At 35.4% G+C, this 23,084-nt stretch overlaps 1 protein-coding gene across 2 annotated transcripts in view; it reads right to left on the bottom strand.

Moving 5' to 3' along the window:
- Nucleotides 1-4,195: 4,195 nt before the first annotated feature.
- Nucleotides 4,196-23,084, bottom strand: part of GABRA2 (gamma-aminobutyric acid type A receptor subunit alpha2) — a 121,982-nt gene continuing 103,093 nt past the window's right edge. Inside the window, exons 9-11 of one of the 2 annotated variants that reach the window (XM_042934036.1) lie at nucleotides 17,782-17,984; nucleotides 11,582-11,761; nucleotides 4,196-6,388 (exon numbers count right to left, since the gene is read on the bottom strand). In XM_042934036.1, the coding sequence (XP_042789970.1) occupies nucleotides 6,092-6,388; nucleotides 11,582-11,761; nucleotides 17,782-17,984 (680 nt within the window). In that variant the 3' untranslated portion in view covers nucleotides 4,196-6,091. The remainder of the gene's footprint in view (nucleotides 6,389-11,581; nucleotides 11,762-17,781; nucleotides 17,985-23,084) is intronic. The other variant, XM_042934035.1, reaches the window with a different exon arrangement.

The following is a 23,084-nucleotide window of genomic DNA, read 5'->3' as shown; positions in this document are numbered from 1 at the left end:
GTCTTCTAAAACAAAGCATGAAGAACTGAAATTTTCACACAAACTGAGCTAATTCAACACTGACAATCCCAATTCTGGCATTTATTTGTGGCCACTGTAGACTTCTTTCTATAAATAGTAACTTGCAACAAACTGATGAAGTCAATACATAATCCTTGTAGTCCAATGAGTTTAAATGTCATGAAACCAACGATATGGTAAACAAAAACAAAACCTCTCTGACCCCAACAAAACTGGCAAAAAAAAAAAAAAAAAAGAAACAAAAAGAAAAAGAAAAAAGAGAGAAGAAAATAAAGAAGAAAACAAAATAGTGTTCTTAATCAACTTTAAGCATTTTTATATATTATCATTACCTATGGATCAAAAAATAAAAATGCAACATATTCCTAGAAACTAAATTGTGACTGATATTAATAACTAGTTTCACAAAAATGGATTCTTGGTTGCTGTACAGTTTAGTGTTTGCTGTTTGCTTGGTTTTGTCATATAGAAAACCAGATAGTGGTCTTTTTATTGGATTGGTGCTTCCCAAAATGTATGAATATAAATTTGAATTAAAGCAAAGAAAAATACAGCTTTTTTTTTTACTTCGTCTAAAATATGTGTTGGGTTGGCATGTTGGTGTCCAGAACTTCAAGAATCACACAGTGATTTACGGTTGTTGCGAGGACTGAATGAGGTAATCTATGTGAAGGGCTTAGAATGAACTCAGAACCATTTCAATTCAAAAAGGTATGAAACTAACCATAATGCATATAGAGGACTTGGCATCTGCATACGATCAACCAGATATTTAATTTAATGAAAGCTTTTACAAACCTTCATTGAGAAACTTGGAATTCAAAGATTTTCTTTCCTACCTTACAAGCAGAATTGTGAAATCATCTGGGGCAACTAGAAATACATCAGAACAATGTTGACAACTTTTATAGGAAGGATATATGTAACCATATGTATGGCTCAAGACTAAATTCCAATTAGTAAGTTTGTTATGGATCTACTGAAAAAACTATTCTATTGACTAAGTTAATTGCTAGTAATAAGAGTTACATTTGGGATTGGGCCCATTAATAAAATAAATTTTATAAATTTGTCTGAATTCCTCAAAATGTTCTTTCATACCTGCAAATACACACACACACACACACACACACACACACACACACACACAAACTCACATACACACACTCTTCTAATCAAAGCTAAGAACTTATTAAGGGTTCTTGGGGAAGATTACTATAAACTGAAACATCTATCAGTTGTTCTTCCCATCAGGCAACATATTAAGTGATGTTATGTATAAACTGCAACATAGAGAAAGTGATTTGAAGTGGGGTATATTAGTATGTATATAAGAAAATGTTCTTTACATATACAGACAAATACAGAATACTTCAACTAAATAAAATTGAAAACGGTGGTCCAAATATGTTGGATGATTAAGAATTTTCAAGAAAAACACGAGGATACAAAATTCTGATAAGAAACAGATAGATTTTGAATAATTTTTTGATTACCATTCCCACATGCCTTCACAAGAACTCCATCTATTTTAGCATTTTAATCATGGTGCTTACCATGATAGAATCATAACTGTTAAATGTTTCTGTATATATTTATGCATATTTAATTTCTCCCTTTTCTTGGGCGTTAAAAGGGAAAATGCTTCACTGGGTTTAATTAGTAACAGACTCATTTTTTCCAGGAAGTTTTTCTCTTTGATATTTCTTTCACTATTTTTGAGGTCCTGAATTTGTTCTGAATTTGATGAAAATATGAGTGCTTACACTAATGGAAAACATTATTATCTTTTATACAAATGTTGATTATGAAAGATGGATATTAAAAACTTCATTAAATACTGAATTTCATCTTTTAAGCATGAATTCAATAAAGAAAAAGATTATAATTTGTCTTGTCCACACTGTTGAGTGATTTTTATAAAGTGTCTCTGGTTTCCAAGCATGGATATTAAAAATAACCACAGCCCTTTCCAGTTTAAATGTTATGCTTCTGTATACTCTGGATTAATAAGAGGGAAACCCACGGTTCCCATGAGACCTCAATTACACGGAAAAATGCACTACAGGGTAACAATGAGTTAGCTTGATTCCCTTAAAATTCCAAACCTTTTTATATGGAAAAAAAAAAAATCCTGGAAGTTGTTTCAGAAATATGCAGATGGTTGTAAGACTGTTACAAGACGAAGAACAGGATCAACCTATACAGTTTGATGTTTGGTAAAGTTATTAATATTTGGTGTTTGGTGAAGTTATTAATACTAATCAACCTATTGATATGGTCTTGGATCGCAAATTAAATAATAAACATTTCAGTGCTTCATAGGTATTGTCTAAGGTATCAAGAAGGAAGCATTTGAAAAAAGTCTTGATGCTGAAGAAACATGATTTTGCAGAAGGTGACTTGATTTACTTCCCTTGTCCTCCCACTGAAATGATAGGCTATGCCAAATATAGTAGAGACAAATACAGTAGAACAGGTTCCATAGAGCTTTGGTGTCCCTCTACAATCTACGATATCATGGCAGAGTTCAGTTCCCTTAGCCTCAGCCAGGACTATAAAAAGAACCACATCATAAACACATGAGATACACACACACACACACACACACGTACGTATGTATACATATATATATACATATATGTGTGTATATATACATACACATATGTGTGTACATATATATATATATACCTATATATATATGTACATACACACACCAAAGAAATATATGAGTGAAATAATAGCATCTATGTCCTTTATAAGATAAACTATGAAATATTTAAGAAAAAAATTGGAAATCTCGCTCAAGGGGATCACTTATTCAAACCTGAGATAAATTCGAAAGAGAGAGATCCCTGAAGATTGCTAAGCAGTAACACTGGCATTTTAAAAATCACTGAAGTTTAAAATAATTACTAACCGGTTATATTTGTTCCGTTTTTGTATTTAAAACATAGGAACACGAATAGGAGGAAAAAACAAGACAGACACTATCTTAGCACACTCATGATCTTATAACTTATTAAAACAACTCTCAGTGCTAAATTAATTCACGTGTTCCATTTCGTCTTTGATTTTCAGTCTTTAGAAGAAGGAGATGCACTTTAATTTTCATCTAAATTCTGAGGGTGCAATATGAGTGTTATTAACACCATCATGGTGTGACACACAGTACGAGGTAAAAAAAAATTTGTTGAATAAATATTAGCTGAATCAGAGCAGCAGCTATACAAAAATGAGACTTTATCTCTAATATATGTACATGTACTTATCTACATTTTTTACATACCATAACTCTTTATGTCAATGTACAACTGCATAAAATAGGCATAATGTGGGCCAAAGAGACCTCTGATAGTGTATTAAAAATGTAATTCTTGAAAATTTGGTCTTATTTTAATAAATTTGTGTCACTTTTCTTTTGCATCTTTACAATGGTTTATGGAAAGCAGAATAATTTTAAACACTACGGTTCTATGATTTAAAATAATTTTCCATGCAGCATCCTCCCTCTCTCCAGAAACACCAAAAGTTCCCTTTGATGTATAAATTTTAAAAGTTGGAGAAATGTGTAAAAAAATACACCAACATGAGAGAAATAATCAAAAATCCCAATCCACATCATCAGAAAATCTGAACTGTCAGGATGTTCTTAGGTTCAAATAAGATTTTGGCAATTCAAACTAAAAATAAGAATAACAAGAATAACTTTTCTGGCCACTCTACCTTAAATTTTAACGAAACTGGTGTCATCGATGTAGGCGCAGCCCTTTGTCAAAGGTAAAGAGGAGTCTCTTCTGTTGTCTTACAGAAACTGCTATTTACAACTATTTTTACATATGTACATATTTATAAATTTATAATTTAGAGTCAGATATTAAGGGGGAAATGTAGAACTTACAAGCACAATGTTTTTAAAGTGTAAAGTAATGTATACCGTACAAAGCATTTTTATTGCTTGCCTCCAAGCAAGGTGCATGTTCTCAGACTCTTACACACTTCCCTAAACTCTACAGATCCGTTATATTTAAGTGTGTAGGAAAATAGGGTGTCTTCCATTTCAACGTACAAATAAAGTGTATGTGTTAAAACTATTTAGATGACAAATAAGCTATAATTGGAAGGGAATTAAAGAAATACATTTATTAGCTCATGTTAACAATTTTATTTTATTAAGGATTATGGATTACCTTTTGTGAGGGAACTTTTAATGTCAAGCCTGTCTTCACGGCAAATTCTGTTAATAAGATGCATTTGTGACCTTGGTATTAATACAGTCATGCAAAGCACATAATAGAATCACACTAAAACAAAGAAAATGAAAAAAATAAATTTAAACGAGGCAAAGGAATAGCAATTTTTGTTGTGATTTTGCTTATTTCCATAAGATACTTCTTTTATTGATTTTATGAACATACTTATTTATGCACTATACTGAAATACTGTACAAAACTGCAGGAAATGCCACTATTTGACTACTTATGTTTCTACAAAAACACCATCATAAAGGTGTATCTATTAGTAAAAGTCAACTAATAACTGCTAATGTAAATGTGAGTCAAAAGGATTTTGGGTTTGCCAAAAATCTTAAATCTAGGCATGAGACACAATTGTTAACTTCTATTAACATATTTCAGGGGCATAGAGAGTATATTTTAAATATTAAAAGAAAAATGAATTTTACCCATTAATATTTAGTAATTATATAAAATTGAAAATTGTGGTTTCTAATTTAGCTATGTGTGTGCATTCTAATTTAGTTAATTAGTGTGTGTGTGTGTGTGTGTGTGTGTGTATACGTGTGTGCACGTTTATATTTGTGCATGTGAACTAATCCACAATCTGTTGGTGATGCTTTAAAGTTTCTGTTTAAAAATGTTCAACTCTTACCAAAACCTCTTCTGGTATACAAAGCTGTTGTAAATTTGAGTCAATGAAATTTAAAGTTGCAATTTACAAAAGCAGATTTACATAATTCTTATCTGAAAGCACTGCTTCAAGACAGAAAAATGTGCCAATTCACTGCCCTTTCCTTTGTAATTAGTGGCTTCTGAGTCCTGATGAAAAGAAGCCTTAAGGCAGAATTTGCAGTAAACAGGAAAGAAGAGAATCGTATAAGTGCTCATCTAGATACTGTGACACCTATGAATTCTCATCAGTGGGAGTTTTTGGCACAATTTTCTAATCCAATGTGAATGTTGTTCCACAGCAGCCAAACTGGATGCTTTTTCCAGTCTCCAGCACCAAGAAAATTTAGCTGATCAATTTCAATACAACACATACCTGGAAAGAGTAAGACACATTTGTCTTTTTTTTATTTTTATTGTTTTAATTTAAGGTAGTTTCCAATGATTATAATACTCTGTAGGATTTGAATTTTACTTTCAAATAAACTCTGATGCTAAAATGTAATGGCCATGACGTTCTGATAGTTATTAAATTCTAGGCATAATTAACATTCTGTCAGGAGTGACTCTTAACTATTTGAGCTTGTCATGCTGTAATATGTGCTATAGATGCTATACAGAGTAATTAAAAGCTGATTTCAGATCTCTAGTTTTTCTTCTGATGTGTGCTAAGCTTCCAATTACACTAGCAGGGATTCTGAGCACTCATGAAGGGCACTGATGTGGCAGATACAACGAGTTCTGTGATTTAGAAGAATTCCCCTTGGAATGAAAACGTTATCTTACGTTATAGTTAGGCAACAGTACAAAATAGTTCTATTTAAGACTTAAATCAAAAGAGTTCATAAAGTGTGGTATAGGATCCCCATTTTCATCACAATTAGAACGGTAGGAAATAAATCAGATCACGTGAAATCCACTTTGAACGAGTTCCTAGGGTAAATCTTTAAAAAAGGCAATGGCTCTTTGGGCACGGGGTGCTTTCTGCCTGCGGTTCCGCAAGTTAGCAAATGCGTGTCTCCATTAGAGGTCTACTGGTAAGCTATATAGCTATATACATACTGTACATGTTGGTTCACAAATTAGCAGTTATTAGTCAGACTGTACATAGCAAAACAAAGGTGTATGTTCCTATACATCCCAAAGATCACCTGTGTCTAGATTCAAGGACTGACCCCTAATACAGGTTCTCTGTTTAAATACGTAGCCCAGTAAACTAAATTAAATGTACCAAACAAAACTGGGAAAACTATTCTAGACATTCTGTCAATTTTGCTAACACTGTTGAAGGTTTTCTTGGCTTCTGCTGGCTTGTTTTCCGGCTTCTTGTTGGGTTCTGGTGTGGTTGCACTCTTGGAGATGGTGGAGAGAACTGGGTCTTTTGAAAGATTCGGGGCGTAATTGGCAACAGCCACGGCGTAAGCATTGTTCTGTATCATGACAGAGGCTTTTTCTTTTTTCTATTGAAAAATACAAGAATTAACAGAATGTGGGTTGAGCCTGCCACTTAACATTTTCCAAACTCCAGTTCAAATTCTGCAGAAAAGCATCTTGATAAAAACATCATTATCAATTAGAAAGATGAAATTTAGGAAAATAAATAAAAGGAGTCCTAAAACCATGAGGAAATCCCCAGTGTAAAAATCAATGATACCATTTACCTGGAGAACCATGTTTTTTTGTTGTTGTTTACATGGAAAACAGTCAGAACCATAAATGCAATAAACGATGCAACATTTTGACTCTTACAAGTAGTTATTCAAATATTTGTTGAATGAATGAGTGAATGAATAAATGGAATGTAGAGACATTTTAACAAGAGAAATGATCATCTACAACATATGACCTCAATTTCTGAACAAAGAAATTTATCTTCTTGAACTAGATAACAGTATTTCTCTCCCTGGTGTCAAATGCTTTATTCATATGGTGGTAAACTAACCATATACAGGTGGCAGTGAAATAAATACTAAAAACATAGGACAAAGATAAAATACAAATTCTGCTTTTTGCCTAGCTCAACCACAAGCTGTTTCTCCTCATAATCCCCAGTTCAGTTCCCACCCACTCTAATCTGGCTCACAATTATCTCCTGCCTGGACCAAATTAAATGCTTTGTGCTCTCCCAGCTTGGCTTGACCTTGTCCAATCATTAGACACACTGTAGTCACAGGGATTTTTTTCAAGACACAAATGGGATCACGTCACTCCTCAGCTTAAATCCCTTAAATACACTCTCAAGGTCCTGAGAATAAAATCGATACCTCTTACCATGGCTTCTTTTCTTTGTTATATACCAGTCCCAGGAAATAACTTCAGTTTTCAGAATATTTCCTTGTTTGGTACCTTTGGCCATGCCACTTCCTTACTTGAATTGCCTCTCTCCATCCTGCATTTCCTGTTATCAATCCCCTCTCATACTTTGGTCTTGGTTTAGTCTTTGTCCTCAAAAAGACCTTCCCAGCCACTCTATGCAGCACAGTCTTTTTGCCCAAATGCATGCTTCACAGCACTCAGTTTACTTCCATCGTGGCATTTTTCAAAATGTATAAATTCTTTCTAGTGTGATTATTTGATTGACGTTTTCTTTTCTCATTAGAATCTAAGTTCAATAAAGGCTGGTGCTACGTCTGTCTTGTTTACCATTATAAACTTACACTTAGCATGGTGCCTTCTACCTGGTAGGCACATAATATGCAGCTGAATTAATGAACCTGGAAACATAAATAACATTTATCTGCATTTCTATCTAACATAAATGTCTTCTTAGTTATCTAAATGCAAACAAAATTGAGCCAGCTATGAATTATCCAAAATAGTGAAGAGTGTAAATCAACAGATTTAGAGGACGAAGTGGCCTAGAACAGAATTTCAAATATCAATTATTTTCAATTAAGAATTCTCAAAATGTTCGGGGTGCCTGGGTGACTCAGTTAAGTGTCTGACTTCGGCTCAGGTCATGGTCTTGTGGTTCGTGGGTTCGAGCCGCGCATCAGGTTCTGTGCTGATAGGTTGGAGCCTGGAGCCTGCTTCAGATTCTGTGTCTCCCTCTCTCTCTGCCCCTCCCTACTCATGTTCTCTCTCTCTCTCTCTCATAAATAAACATTAAAATTTTTTTTAAAGAATTCTCAAAATGTTCAGGTAAAATGAGATAAGAAAGGTCCTCAGGGAGCCCAGAAGATCTAAAAACGGGCCTGGTTTTCCTGTCCTTTAGTGACATCAGGTTTCTCCCTCCTCTCTTTCCCTAGCTGATGAGGCATTCTTCCAGATGTGGCTGGAGTATAAAAGGAAAGGGGTTGAGGGTCTACCACTATGAAAGCTATAAAACAGCTTTTCTTCTGCAATGGCACACAAAGTTCCCATGTTACAAATGCAGGGGAATTTCCAAGTATGTAACTGACAGCGAGATGGTAACACGTGCTGAATACTAGGATGTGTCAGGTGGAGGGTTAAGACTGACAGTATTATTTGTAAAAAAACATCACTGCTGGGTAGGAGGTAAGTTCAATACTTAACCCCATGTTACAAATTTCAAACTAGAGGCTAAAGAGGTTTCGTGATATAACCAGGTCTCCTGTCTTAAGTGGCTGAAAAAGCACAAAAACTCCCATGTGTGTGACTTCTAAACCTCTGCTTTAAATATCATACTATGTGATATTACTCTTTGGAGAAGGTGTTTGAAACTTGGGAGTACACTCTTTCCTAAATTCCTAGTTTATATCACTAGGTCAATCTTCTAAAAAGACCCTTTAAACCATAAAGTATGTAACATACGGGGTTTATATTATCATTATTTCGAATATACGCAGATATCATTTAAAGTAATCTTAAATGGCACTTATAGAGAATTTGGACTGACCATGAGAATATTCTTTAACCTCTACCTGCTTCAGCTTCTAGTTTGAAAACAGGGAGATAATTATACCAAAGCCATAATGAACCACTGTGAGAATTAAGTGCGCAAATGAATACTCAAACCACATTGAAAAGCACAGTCTCTTAGCGGAGAGTAGGAATGGGTATAACTCAGTTACAAAATCTTGATTACTGGCTTACAAGATCCATTTTATATCTTTGAAAGAAGACATAAACGTTGCATGGAGGAACCCAAAAAAGGTATCTTGGAAGAGGGACATTTAAGTTAGGTCAGGATTTATGGTGCAAGGTTTAGACATTTTGACAAAGAAACATAAATGTAAATGTCTTTTGTTGCAAGAAGCGTTTACAGATAGACTTTGTACTCTCACCAGCACCCTTCCTGCCTGACTTAATACCCTTCAACTGTATACAAACCCATAGGTGATGCTAAATTATTTAACAAACTCTGAAGCAGGGGCACTAACAAAACAAAACAGATACTCTGGTCAACCTGAACAAACATTGGCTGTAAATACCCAGAAGGGCTGTGCCAGAATGTACCAGCCAAATATCACCCTCGAATATTTTTGTTTGTTGCTGGGTTTTTTTTTCCATCCCAATACTGTGGATATTATCATAAGCAGTGTTAAAAATAATTTTAATGTGTATTTGTAACTTCTATTGACTTAACTACGAAGAATAAAATTTCATCTTATTTTTTCTTCATTGTTCAAAGAATGGCTTCAATTTCTGAATATAAGTATGAACTTTGGAGGCAAGCTTAGTACCTGACAAGATGATGGCTTGGCTTCAAAATGCTCTCTAGGAACTTGGAAACTTGATTATTTTCAGAACCAATAGCAAGAAAAAGTGCAAGAGTCCTGAGTACTATGTTTAGTCAAAACCCAGTGGTTGGCACTTGTAATTTCTTACCAATTCACTGAATGAAGCACAGGGCACTCTCATGGTACTAAAACTTCTCAATTCTTAGCCATAGCCCAGTCAAGCCTTTCTGGCGTAGATCTTACAAAGTCTTACAAAGTTATAAAATAACTCCCCTCAGTCCATTTGAAAGTAATTATCACAAATATACAGTAAAGCAAGTTGCTCTTATCTATTTAAAATTAAAATCATGTATCTAGAGAAAAAATACTATTGAATTGATAGCTGACTTACAGTTCTTAGATCTGCTAAAGCAGAGTATACAGATTAAGTCCACATAATATATTCTATTACTATTCTTTGTAATTCATAGATCTACTATTGATAGTACTAAAAAATATTAGTATGCTAGGCCATTACAGAAGATATCACCTTGCTGTATTCACTGCTAACTTCTATCCACTGCTATTTTCTATTAATTTTAAGTGACTCTTGAATGGCTCTGTTACCAATATGCAGATGACTGACATAATACCTCTCACCAGAATTATCAGCCATTATGTTTCATTAGACTTCTCTATCTACATATTCCATAGGTAATTAAAACGCAAAATATCCAGAAATGATTACAGGTTACTTTCACTCCCAACCTAATTCTATACACTCTCCTTTATTCCCTAACCTGTGAATGATACCACAATTGAGCCAGGAACTGATTACCAACCCACGCTGTTCCCTTATTTAGATCTATTTTATACAAACTCAGCTCAAAATCACATGTATTGAAACATTACTTCTTATTGCAATAATTACTCTTTCCATGCATGGGCTTCCACGACACCCTAGTGTTTGTCTCTATAGTGGCATGTATACTTCTTCCACTTATTTTTTTCTTCCACTTGACTGTAAGCTCCTTGAGAGCACAGACTGTGCAATGCAGAGCTCCTAGCATAGTTCCTGGCACAGAAGAGGCTCAAAAAATGTTTGCTTTATCATGAATGACATGTACTAGAATGATCACTGTGAGAAAAAATATATATTTAGAAAGTATATGATATATACAAACATATAAAGTTATTTTGTAGAGTATAGTATTTATGAGATTCATAAAATTTAGATTCCCATAGGCTGTTCTATAATTCTATTATGTAATTATCCTGAAAGTCCACAATTTTACCATTCCACATGTTTGTGGAAGCTGTTTTGCTTGTAATTGAGACTCACATTAAGTGGGAAGGGGGAAATGTGGCTAATCACAAAATCAATAGATTATGTGTTTTTACACATTAATTGGGGGGAAAAGAGGAAAATACGCTACTATAGAATTTGTTGATGCTGTAGCTGAAGTGGAATTAAAAGTAAATACAGCACATACTAATTACATTTTCTATTTTTTAAACAATGTTTTGTAGGATTCAGAATGTTCTGAGTTTATTACTTCATTAGAATGTAAAATTTCAAGTCTGGAAAATTCTTGATTGTAGAAATCAAAATGTCTTACACCATGGGGCAAACCACTTTCAGCTTCCTTACAGTAGTAGATAAAATAACGTGTTAATAACTTGAGCAAATGCTCTTGCTAAAATATAGACATCTGTTAGCATAGTGACCTGGGATATGAATAAAAATAATAATCACATGGTTGCAGAATTGGAAAGAATCGCAGATATTGTCCTTAGAATAAGGAAAGGGAGCGCTCATAAATGTAACACTAGATAAGACAGACTTTGGAAAAAACCCAAGGTTGCCAGAGTGGCAAATCTATGCTCTTTCTATATACCATGTTGCTTTTTTTACAGTCATTGTGGCTACTAGCCAGCCCATTTCTTGTAAAGCAACAACATGCTCCTGGGTCAGATAATGCTATTGTTAACTGTCTGCTAACCATCCTGACTGAGAAAAGTGATACTTACAGAAGATTGTTTGAAGGTTATACAGTCCATCCACTTCTCTAAGTACTCTAAAGTCTTTCCTTGGATTAAATTGGGCCATGAGAAAGCTATATACTTGGACCATATTAGCTTAGCTCCTTGAAGAATTGCCTTCACTGAGTTGTATGTTAATGTAATGCCTTCAGCTTTTATTGAAGGGGACTACAAGAGACATCAATATGAAATTCATTACTGAGTTTATTGGGAAAATGTTGACATTACTTTCAATAGTACCCAGCTTTCCCTAATATAAAACCCATATGATATTGTTTTAAAGAATTCAATGTAGGAAAATATTTTCTCTAAGAAAATCTATGCTTCCATTTTTTGATTACAAATAAGAGTAACTCCCGCCCCCCACCCCATGGTTTACTTTGGCAGCCAAGAAGCTCAGAATTTAAAACTCAACTCCTCTAGCTATGGACTATAGCTAATGTTCTGGCCCAAACGGTGGACACATTTGCATTGTATTTTCCTTCATCCTGATATCTTACTTCTATTTATATTTTATTTTATAATAGTTAAGTGCATGCATTCTTTTGGTAAACTGCCTGAAATGCTTTTGGAACAAGGCAGAATGTTGAAAAATGCAAATAAATGAAGAAAACACTTGAAATGTGATGTTTTCTATGAATTGCATGGAGTGAATCACAAAACAATGGCACATTTCATGTTAGTTTGGATACTATGTTGTTAAATCTTTTTTTTTAATTTTTTAGTGTTTATTTATTTTTGAGAGAGAAAGAGAGACAGAATTGGATCTGGTAAAGGGCAGACATAGAAGGAAACATAGAATCAGAAGCAGGCTCCAGGCTCTGAACTGTCAGCACAGAACCCGACATGGGGCTCGAATCCATGCACTGTGAGATCATGACCTGAGCTAAAGTCGGTCACTTAACCGACTGAGCCACCCAGGTGCCCCAACTAAGTCTGTGTTTTAAGTAATTTAATATATGATGTGTTTGCAGAGAATATGTTTTTCTTGGCCAGTGTAGAACCACTGACTCAGATTTAGAAATGGAATCAGTCTCAAGAGATTAGAGTTATTTATTTTTTAAATTTAATTCAAATAAATTATGTGCTATTATTCCAGGTTATAGCAGAGAAAATGATGAGTGTGACAATACTACTATCTTCTTAGACCATGTAACCTACTGTTAGAAACACAAATTTATGATAAAAGTATAATTTACTAAGGTCACATAGAATGAATTTGTGTCAGGTACTGCAGAAAGATAAGAGAGGGAAGTAATTGGATTCACTTAGAAAGTTTCAGTGTTAAGTAAAATCAGATGGGTATTAAGAAAGAAGTAGGAATTCATCAGTTACAGAAGGAAGGAGGGAGCATTTTGGTAAGAGGAATCTAATGTCATGGAGATGTGTAGCAGCATGGATATTGGGGGATGGTTTAATGGCTAGAGGAAGAACACAAGCATGGACTTCAGATCTGTGTTCAATCTTGGATGTACCACTTATTAGATGTGATCCTGAGTAAGTAACTTTATGGGAACAATCTATGGTTTCTCATTTCTTTTTTTTTTTCTTAAGGTTTTTATTTATTTATTTGTTTGTTTATTTGAGAGAGGGATAGAGCATGAGTGGGGGAGGGGCAGAAACAGAGGTAAGGAGAATCCCAAGCAGGCTCTGCTCCATCAGCAGAGTCCACGTGGGGCTGAAATTCAGGAATCAGTGAGATATAATGACTGAAGCCAAAACCAAGAGTCGGATGCTTAACCAACTGAGCCACCCACATGTCCCTGCAGTTTCTCATTTCTAACACAGAGGTATTCCTAGGCACATGGTGGTAATGCACAATGAATAATAATAGTAATAACTTGAGCAAACGCTCTTGCTAAAATATAGACATCTGTAAAACAACAAGTAACTCAACATGTGAAACAAACTTATGAGAAAGTTATGTACTTGGACGATATCAGCTGACCAACTTGAAGAATTCATGAAAGAGTTCAATAATTAGCATTAAGATTTCAACAATTCACTGAAGAGCTGAAAAATGACCCTAGCACTAATGTAGAGGATGGACTGGAGGGAGACATGATTAGAGACAGTGTTCTCAGAGAACACTGAGCAAGGGCATAGTCCATGACAAGGACAAGAAAATAGGCACCATGTGATGACAGGTTAGATGTTAAGGGGTATTTCCAAATTGTTGGTATGTGAGATTAGGTTTTGCCAGAGATTTAAAAAAGGAAATGTGGGCATGGGAAATATACAAAATCAATTTAGAAGCTTTTATCTTTGTTTGTTGTATTTTTATTTAAAAAAAGATATGTAAAGATTGAGATAGTAGAGTCATATAGAAATGCCTAGGGAATAGGATGGATATATGATCCTAGAACTTAAAAGAAAGGTATAGGGTACAGTTATAGATACTATAAAAGCATGAGCTGTAGATTTGATTGGGCCGTACTTTATTCATTCAGACCATATTTACTGAGCAACTAACACACACAAGACCCAGTGCAAAAGGCCAACAGTGGATGATTTACTGAAATAAACATGGGCAGGTTATAATGATCAGTGAAGGAGATGAGGCATTATATACAATTACAAACTATAATAAAGGATTTAATGTAAAAAATCAGGGTGCTAGACACACTTAAATGGGACTGAATCATTTCGGGGGGTGCAGGGTTCAGAAATTTCCTGAAGATTGACATTTGTTCTCAGGACGAGTAGGATTATCTATTTGGGGACAGTAAATGGGTGGACACTGTTTAGTGTTGTAGACATTCCCACAAATACTATCTATAAAACCCTTAAAGTGAGAATCACATAGTGAATAGTAAAACCAAAAACAATAAAATAAAGCCAAATGACTGTCTTTAGGGGTAAACAAGAGCAGATGTTAGGGAGACAGTATCTACTGTGAACTCGGGCAAGGACTCTCAGAATAGAATGAATAAAGGCAGCTGCCAGGCCAGGATTTGAGGGCAGGAAGTTGCTATTCGAAGGCTTCTTGTAAAGAAATGCTGCTGACTTGCACCTGAATGGAGTTCTGAAGCCCAACAATATTCAATGGGTTGAATGGGGATCCCTTGAGAAAAATGAAAAATTATTATCTGATCTGAAAACGTGGAGGTTATTGGTGTCCGTCAGTTACAGGACAATACATGAAAAGGAAATCAGATTACAGTGGGCTGAGAATTAAATTGAAAGTGAGAACACAGACATCGTAGCACGGTTTTCAAAAAGCTTGAATGGAGAAGAAGATGGTAGAATCTGAAGGTGGGGGAATGGGTGACCTAGGATCTAGAGAGAGTTCTTGCCTCCATGGTAAATGAAACAGAGTAAGCATACTCCTTACTGAAAGGAAGGAGGCAGCTGGAAAGGAGAAGATGGCCTTGATGAAATGAGAAGAAAACAATAACCGATGCTTCAAGGCTGAGAAAAGAACAAGAGAGAAAGAGATTGAGAGCTGCAGTGGAAGAATTAGTCTTGGGCAAGCGGAAGAATGTTGGTTGTGAGGGAAGCTTCCAGAAGAACTTGGGGCATTTCATAATAAGATACGTTCTGTATATGGAAAGGAATAACAACTGGAGATGGAGCATTTGATCCAGCACTACACTTTTAGAGTGAAAAGTTTTGTAATCTAGTGTCACACCTGAGGCTAAAAGTAGTAAAACATCTCGTCCAAGATCACAGAGCACAGTAGGTAGGCTATGTCTTCTAACAGAGGGCTCAAATGTAGCTTGAATATGAATGGAGTGGATTTATGTATTTGCAAAAACTAACTTTCAAGATCAACAGAGTGCAATCTACATATAAATTGTATGTTAAATGTGTATTTCCTTTTTCAAACATATGCTAGTGGTATGCATCTTTGAGTCATTATTATTCTTATGATGCAAATTAATACTTGCCAGTTTACAAATGTTTAAGAACCTTTCATATGCTCTTTCTATTGACAGATGATTGAACTGCATTGACTTATGATACCAACTTCGAAAGCTGAGGACTTTTTCCAGTCTGATAAAACTGGAAGGACACCAACATGGGCAGTGGACAAAAATTCTATAATTCAAATAAATTATCATTTTCCACATAAAAAAATTTCTTCCTAAGGAAAACTAAAGCAGAGAAGCTTGAAAGTAGACTGCACTGAAATATTTTTTCAGGCAGATGTGCTAGTTTGGGGCACTCGATTTCCTTTCAGTCCTAAGAATGTGATTATTTCCAAGCTAAGTTTAGGGAGCACCTCCCAAAATTCATTTGAATCATGAAATTGGGTTGAGTACCCACTGATAAATTCACCACTGTAAAGACTGAACATTCTTTCCGTGAAGGCAGTGAAGTTTTTCCTTGGTGTTACATGTGCAGACTTCATAAAAGAAACTCTTAGATTCTTTATTCAACAAAAAATTCTCAAGGGCCTAACTATGGAAAAGTAAGAACAAGCAACGTGCCTGATACAATGTTCCCTTTAAATTAACCACTGAATTCCAACCACTTAGAACTGAAATAATATAACATTTGTTAGCTGTTTTCTTGCAGATGAGATGGGAACATCAATGATTTTGTCCTGGATTTATCTTTGCTCTGTGTGATTTGATATGTGGTTTGACTTAATTCCAGCATTCCTCAGTACTAGGTAATTGCTTTTAGAATGCATCATCATGAATGGGTTTTTTTGCATTTATAGGTACTTCTATTTTCCAAGTACAGGGAGAAGGTATTTTATTTGATATGCCAAATCACAATGTCAATTTGATTGGCACCCTCATAGCATTAAAAAGTGATATATCAATGAATATCTATATGGAGAATTTACCACAAACCACTATTTATCTTTTGTGACATATTTATAAACTTGTCTGACATTTATAAATACATCTGGCATTTCATCTTCAAAAAAAGTTAGTATGAAAGCGCATGTGTAACTAATATAACTAAAAAGAAGTAATTGCATAGATAGCAATAAAAAAGCAGTACATTATATGGAAAATGAAAACATAAATCAATAATAAAATGTAATGGAAATGCTGAAATAACCTAGAAGTTAAGCATAGAAAGCTAATTGGATTCCCTTTAATATTTACTCAGTGGCTGTTAGTATGCAAAACGTTGCTTATAAAATGAAATAAACCAGCACTTACTAAAACTTACAGTTTACAAAATTAGGAAAAAGAGCAAGACTTTTAAATTATAACATCAATCATTTGTATGCTTAAACTGCAATATGGTTCTAGAAATGAGAAAAAATTATATTTAAATAACTGACAAAGAAGTAAAATCACCAAGTATGTTATTCCAAATTTAATGGAAGAAGCATTTTAATAGGTATATTATTAAGAAGAAGCCTTCCAAGTAGAACTTAACTATTAAGAATACTTTATATCTCACTGTGATACAGCCAAAGCTTCCTCTTAATGCAGATGAATAATAATCCATTAAATAAGAAAGGGAACAGATGTTATATTAATGCTCAAAACTTCCACTAGCTTCAGTACTTGAAACCTAAAAATGGACACCAACAATTCCCAAAGAAATTAATCTTAGAAACAAATGAGTCTCATAGACTACATGAGCAACTTAAACTTTCTGAGCATTCCAGCACCTAAGTACTTATTCCATACAACATGGAAGAGATAACAATGTCGCTTGAACCTTTCTATCCAAGCAACAGCGATGAGGGTAGGTGAAGAGTAACTCAACTGCTGATAGAGCCTGAGATTCTACAACAGGTAAATTAAAGTCCACTTTCTTTTCAAATCTCTTTATTATAAAGTAGTGCGGTATTTAAGAGCATGAACTTCATGGTCAGATCTGCCATCACATATAGCTACTAACTAGTTGTGTGAGCTTGGGCAAGTAAATGACTTCACTAAGCCTTAGCTCCTTCATCAGAACAATGAGAATTAAAAAGAGACACTAGTCATAAAGTTGTAAAAATTACATGATAGAACATATGTAAACAACTTAGCACAGTGCCTGACACACAGTCAGAGCTCAGCAGATGCTAGGGAGTGGTTTCAACAGAAGTCATACTCTAACAAGCACTCCTAAAGGATTTCAGGCAAAAGCATACTTTAAAAGAAATATGATTCACACACACACACACACACACACACACACACACAATTTATATTTGAATGTTTTTAATGTCAATTTTTAGGAACATGTCTGTTATAAACTAAATCTGTTAGGGGATTCTCACTTACCTTGTCATTGACTACACTCTTCCCATCCCAAGCCCATCCTCTTTTGGTGAAGTAGTTAACAGTTGCAAATTCAATTAGGGCAGAGAACACAAATGCATAACAAACAGCAATAAACCAGTCCATGGCGGTTGCATAAGCCACTTTGGGGAGGGAGTTCCGAGCACTGATGCTTAGAGTTGTCATTGTTAGAACAGTTGTGACTCCTGCAGAAAGACAGGAACCAAAAACATCAACAGATACAAGACAGCATTGGAAATATTCTTTTTTCAAAGTTACTTTCACTGCCACTGTATCCACTTAAAAAAACTGGAAGAACAGAGCAAAGTTAATTATCACAAATGGCTGTTATAATTCTTGAAGTAATAACTCCGAAATGCTTTAAGTTTTCATTTTTGTTGCTATGAATCTCCTTTTTCTCTTTTGAATACTGTTAAGGGTACAAAGGTTGGTGATAACTGAAGTAGAATTTCCTATGAGGAAAGTACGTACTTTAAATTGATCCATCGTGCATTAACATTATTTTTAAAAAATCCCACACAAAGCCTCACATGCATTTATTCATCGTTTATTTAAAACATGCTAAGCAATGGACCAATCATCCACACCAGTGATCACAATGGAACTATGATTAAGAAGTTCTTCATTCTAAGTATAGCTACCTAAATATAAAATTAATTCTGGATCGCTTAGCGTCATGAGGACATAATTTCTTTCATAACGAAGCTTAGAATCTATAGAAAATAAAACAAGCAACTAAACCCTAAATCTTATAAAATGCAAATCACTACATTTTAAGGAATATTTTATACTCTGCTCATTTAAAAAATAATTTAGTTCCTTTCACTGCAGAGCTTTTCTGCCAGTAGTCAGGGAAGTCATAATGATTAAGTAAAAAGAAAGCAATAACGCAGGAGGTAAGCTGTAACATCAGCAGTCAAATGTCTGCAATTACCTGTTTTATCAGAGATCCAATAGAAGTTTAATTTCGTACATAGAGGACACATTAAATTAAAAGAGTTAAAATGTTAAAGAAATGTTCATTCATATGTTAAAGTTGTATACTATTGTATTTTTTGCTTTCCCTGAGGATAAATAAAGCAGCCTTTTCTTCTCATCTGCAATAGAGTTAGGAATTCAAAATAGCAGTGAGTCTTTCATCATGAGTGAATGCATCTAGGAATATGATGGTAGTAGTAGGAATAAAAGGTAGAAAAGTAAATTTACTTCACCTACTACTAAGTCAATATTAAAAAACACATTTACAGAAACGCACTGCCCTTTCATGTCTCAAAGTGCAAGGTTTTAGACGACTGTGAAGATGTATTCTTTTGACAACTGGGTACAGGAGAATACTTAAACAGGAAACAAAACAGATAAAACCACACATATCCACAAGCAAAACCACATCTTCCCCAACACATGTGCTTGCACAAACGCATGCATGCGCACACATGTACACACACACATGCAAAATATAGCAATGCAAATGACAAATCAATATAGGAAAATATATTTAACTTCCTTAGCAGTTAAGGAAATATAAACAAAGTGATAATGAGATGCCTTTTTAAATTTTCTTTTTTTTTTTACATTTATTTATTTTTGAGAAACAGAGTGAGACAAAGTGTAAGCGGGGGAGGGGCAGAGAGAGAAGGAGACACAGAATCTGAAGCAGGCTCCAGGCTCTGAGCAAGCGATCAGCACAGAGCCCGATGTGGGGCTCGAACCCACGAACTGTGAGATCATGACCTGAGCCGAAGTTGGATGCTTAACTGACTGAGCCACGCAGTTGCCCCAAGATGCCTTTTTAAAACAATATAGTCACCAAAATGTTAGCAAACTTCAAAAGATTTATACCACGCTAGTGTTGAAGAGAATGTCGGCAATGGGCATCCTTTCTGAATAGGGATTACAAATTGGTGTCATACCTAAGAAATTGTTATGTAATTCAAGGTCATAAAGATTTAGGGACGCCTGGGTGGCTCAGTCGGTTAAGCGTCCGACTTCATCTCAGGTCATGATCTTGTGGTTCGTGGGTTCAATCCCTGCATTGGGCTCTGTGCTGACAGCTCAGAGCCTGGAGCCTGCTTTGGATTCTGTGTCTCCCTCTCTCTGCCCCTCCCCCACTCACGCTCTGTCTCTCCCTCTCTCAAAAATAAGCATTAAATTTTTTTTATTTAAATGTATTTATAGGTATTTTATTTTTACTATTTTAATTTTTTTAACGTTTTATTTATTTTTGAGAGAGAGACAGAGTACAAGAGGGGGAGGGGCAGAGAAAGAGGGAGACACAGAGTCCGAAGCAGGCTCTAGGCTCTGAGCTGTCAGGGCAGAGCCAGATGCAGGACTTCAACTTGTGAACCTCGAGATCATGACCTGAGCCGAAATAAACAGTTGTACGCTCAACCGACTGAGCCACCCAGGCACCCCTAGTGACTTTTCTTAACTTATTCTATAAAGTCTGATTCTTTTTGTTTGGGGCCACTGAGTTCTTTGGGATTTTGTTTGTTTGTTTTAGCATAGTGGCTATCTGATGATTAGACAGTTTTCCTTAAATACCTGGAACAAAACATTTCCTCAGTCTTTGCCAAGTGGCTCCGTGTGTAGGTTGGGATATGTCTTCAACTTTCAGCCAGGTAGTTTACAACCCTGCTTTAGCATACATACTTCTGCTTCTGTAGGGCCTCAAGAGGTGAAAGTTTAGGGCTTTCTGGGGTCTTTTTTTTAAATTTTTTTTTTAATGTTTATTTATTTTTGAGACAGAGAGAGACAGAGCATGAACGGGGGAGGGTCAGAGAGAGAGGGAGACACAGAATCGGAAGCAGGCTCCAGGCTCCGAGCTGTCAGCACACAGCCCGACGCAGGGCTCGAACTCACGGACCGTGAGATCATGACCTGAGCCGAAGTCGGACGCTTAACCGACTGTCTCAGGTCTTTATTGAGTGTTCACAAAGCTCTGTGTATACACGTGGACTTTTAGATTCCAAAATACATGTCAGTGCTGCCTTTGAAACTACTTTTGTACAATTCTTCCTTAGCCCTTCCTCTCAAACTCTTTGGTTAGACCATTGTTTGTCCCAAATGTTATCCGTCACCTCAGGCAGAAGGAACTAAAACATCTGCCTATAAATACTTTCAGTGACATCTCCCTAGTAGCAACTTTTGCACCAGGAGAATTCTGAGTCAGGTAACATACAAAGACAAGCTTTTTGCAAATGTCTTCCAGGGAGGCACCATAAAGTGCTGATAATACTTTCTGAATGAGCCCCATTTCCTCACCCTAATACCAGGAGGCTTTTATTTGGAATTTCATACTCCACCATTTTTGCTGGTATCTACCCTGATCCCCAGCAATTCTTCTAGATGGGGCAGGGCAGTATAAAATACCGGTTAACTGTACTGTTATGTCCTCCGATGGCCTCCCAGTCACATGGCCTGGGTTTGAATCCTGGCTCCAATACTTGCTGTTTTTCTGTGACTTACAGCAAGTTCCTCAACCATTACTTTCTTCAAATACAAAATAGAATTATAAACTCTACCTTCTTTAGAGGTACGTTGTGACGGTTTAGTATGAATTTGGCATAAAATCTGGCACATCATAAGTGTTCAGGAAATGTCAGCTACTTTAATTCTTTTTTGTTATCACTATTGCTATTAGAAATGTCTCTTACTGAAATGACAGCAGGAAAATATAAAGCAATAAATGATACACAAGGCTCTTTACATGAACACATCTTGTAAAAGTAAAAAGGCGGCAGCCATTGGCATATTCATCGATTGGGAAATAGTTTAATAAATTGTTGATTACCTACGCTAGTAATACCACAACAATATTACAAAGAGTAAAGCAGGGCTGCTAATTCATTGCAAATGTATCTACCATACATTTTGCTTAAAAATAGTTCATGATTCAATTTTCATGAAAATATCTGCACTTGGATATTTGTATCAATATAGATATACCTGTATGAGCTTAGTAAATAGAACATAAAACGAAAAAGGACACTTCAGTTACCACTTTGGGGAAGAAAGTGTTATGTGGTCTGGATGGATAAAATAGACAATGCACTTGTGACTGATTTTTTGTTGTTTCATTTCTTTGGTATTTTACTAGACAAGCATGAAAGAATACAATCTGTAAGGATATAATCTAAGATGGTAATATTAGTTTCTTGGGGAATTAACATTGGAGGCAATTCATTTTTTTATTTTTTCCTTTTTTCTTGCAGTGAACTTGCTTTGTTTTTGCGATAAGACAAAAAAAATACAAGATTTTTAATTTAAAGAAGGGATACCTGATGACATTTATCATTTATAATTCAAGTGTGAATTTCTGGGAATGATTGATCGTTACATGAATGTTGACTAATTTAAAGTAAGTTAATCAAAAAATGCAAAGTTCAAATTATGGCAAACCACAAATTTAACTATGATTCTAATTCTACACTGCTAGTTTAAAATTAGATCTGGGTCTAGTCATTCAAACTACTAAAACATTCTAGCAATTCAATGAGTCTACTATGAGGTTATTTTTCACCATATTCAAATCTTCCCTATATCTAATTTTTTCTTTCATCTGACTGTGTAAACTTGACAATAAAATTGGTAACACTGACTATGAGTTTCTACCTTTCCCCCCTTCCCCTTTTTTTTCTTTTCACTGGAAGGGTGTGGTTCTCATATGCTAGCTTTCCTGCCTGCTAGTTCAGCCTCGCCTGTTCCCATGACACTATAAATAGAAGATCTGGGCATTAAAAAAAGAGGTGCACTTACTTGGTAAGCTCAGACCTTCCACATGCCTGTCTGCCAACAATGGGCATTTTTCTATACCTACTAGGGCCTCCAAAAATGAATGTTCCCACATTTTTTACCAGACTGTCTCTTTCTTTATCTCCTCTGTGTGACTACCATAACTCAATGCTTCCTTGGGAGGCCTAAGTTTCTTTCTCAGTAAAACAAAAGGCAAATAACTTATAGTGTTTTAGAACTAAAATTCGATGCATATATGGGAAATGTGTCATCATTCCCCACACATAGACAATATCTGACATACAGTTCTTTGATATTCTGGTTTCATTCTATGTTAACATTTCTTATGTAAGGTATAAGTGCCAAGACCTGAACTCAGGAGCTGAACAAATAGCATCAAAGTAAAGGAACACCAAGTGTTGGCTGCAAATATGTGCTGAGAGTATAAAATCAAATCGGGGGGTCGGGGGGGTGGTGATTTCAGCACAGAGACTGACACTGCGAGCTCCACAGCCAGATGCCTAAATCTTAATCTTGTGACCTTGGGGGACATT

This window comes from Panthera leo, chromosome B1, assembly GCF_018350215.1.
Source record: "Panthera leo isolate Ple1 chromosome B1, P.leo_Ple1_pat1.1, whole genome shotgun sequence".
NCBI classification, from domain to species: domain Eukaryota; kingdom Metazoa; phylum Chordata; class Mammalia; order Carnivora; family Felidae; genus Panthera; species Panthera leo.
The sequence above is the reverse complement of the archived record's forward strand: the minus strand, read 5'-3'. Positions and strand labels throughout refer to the sequence as shown.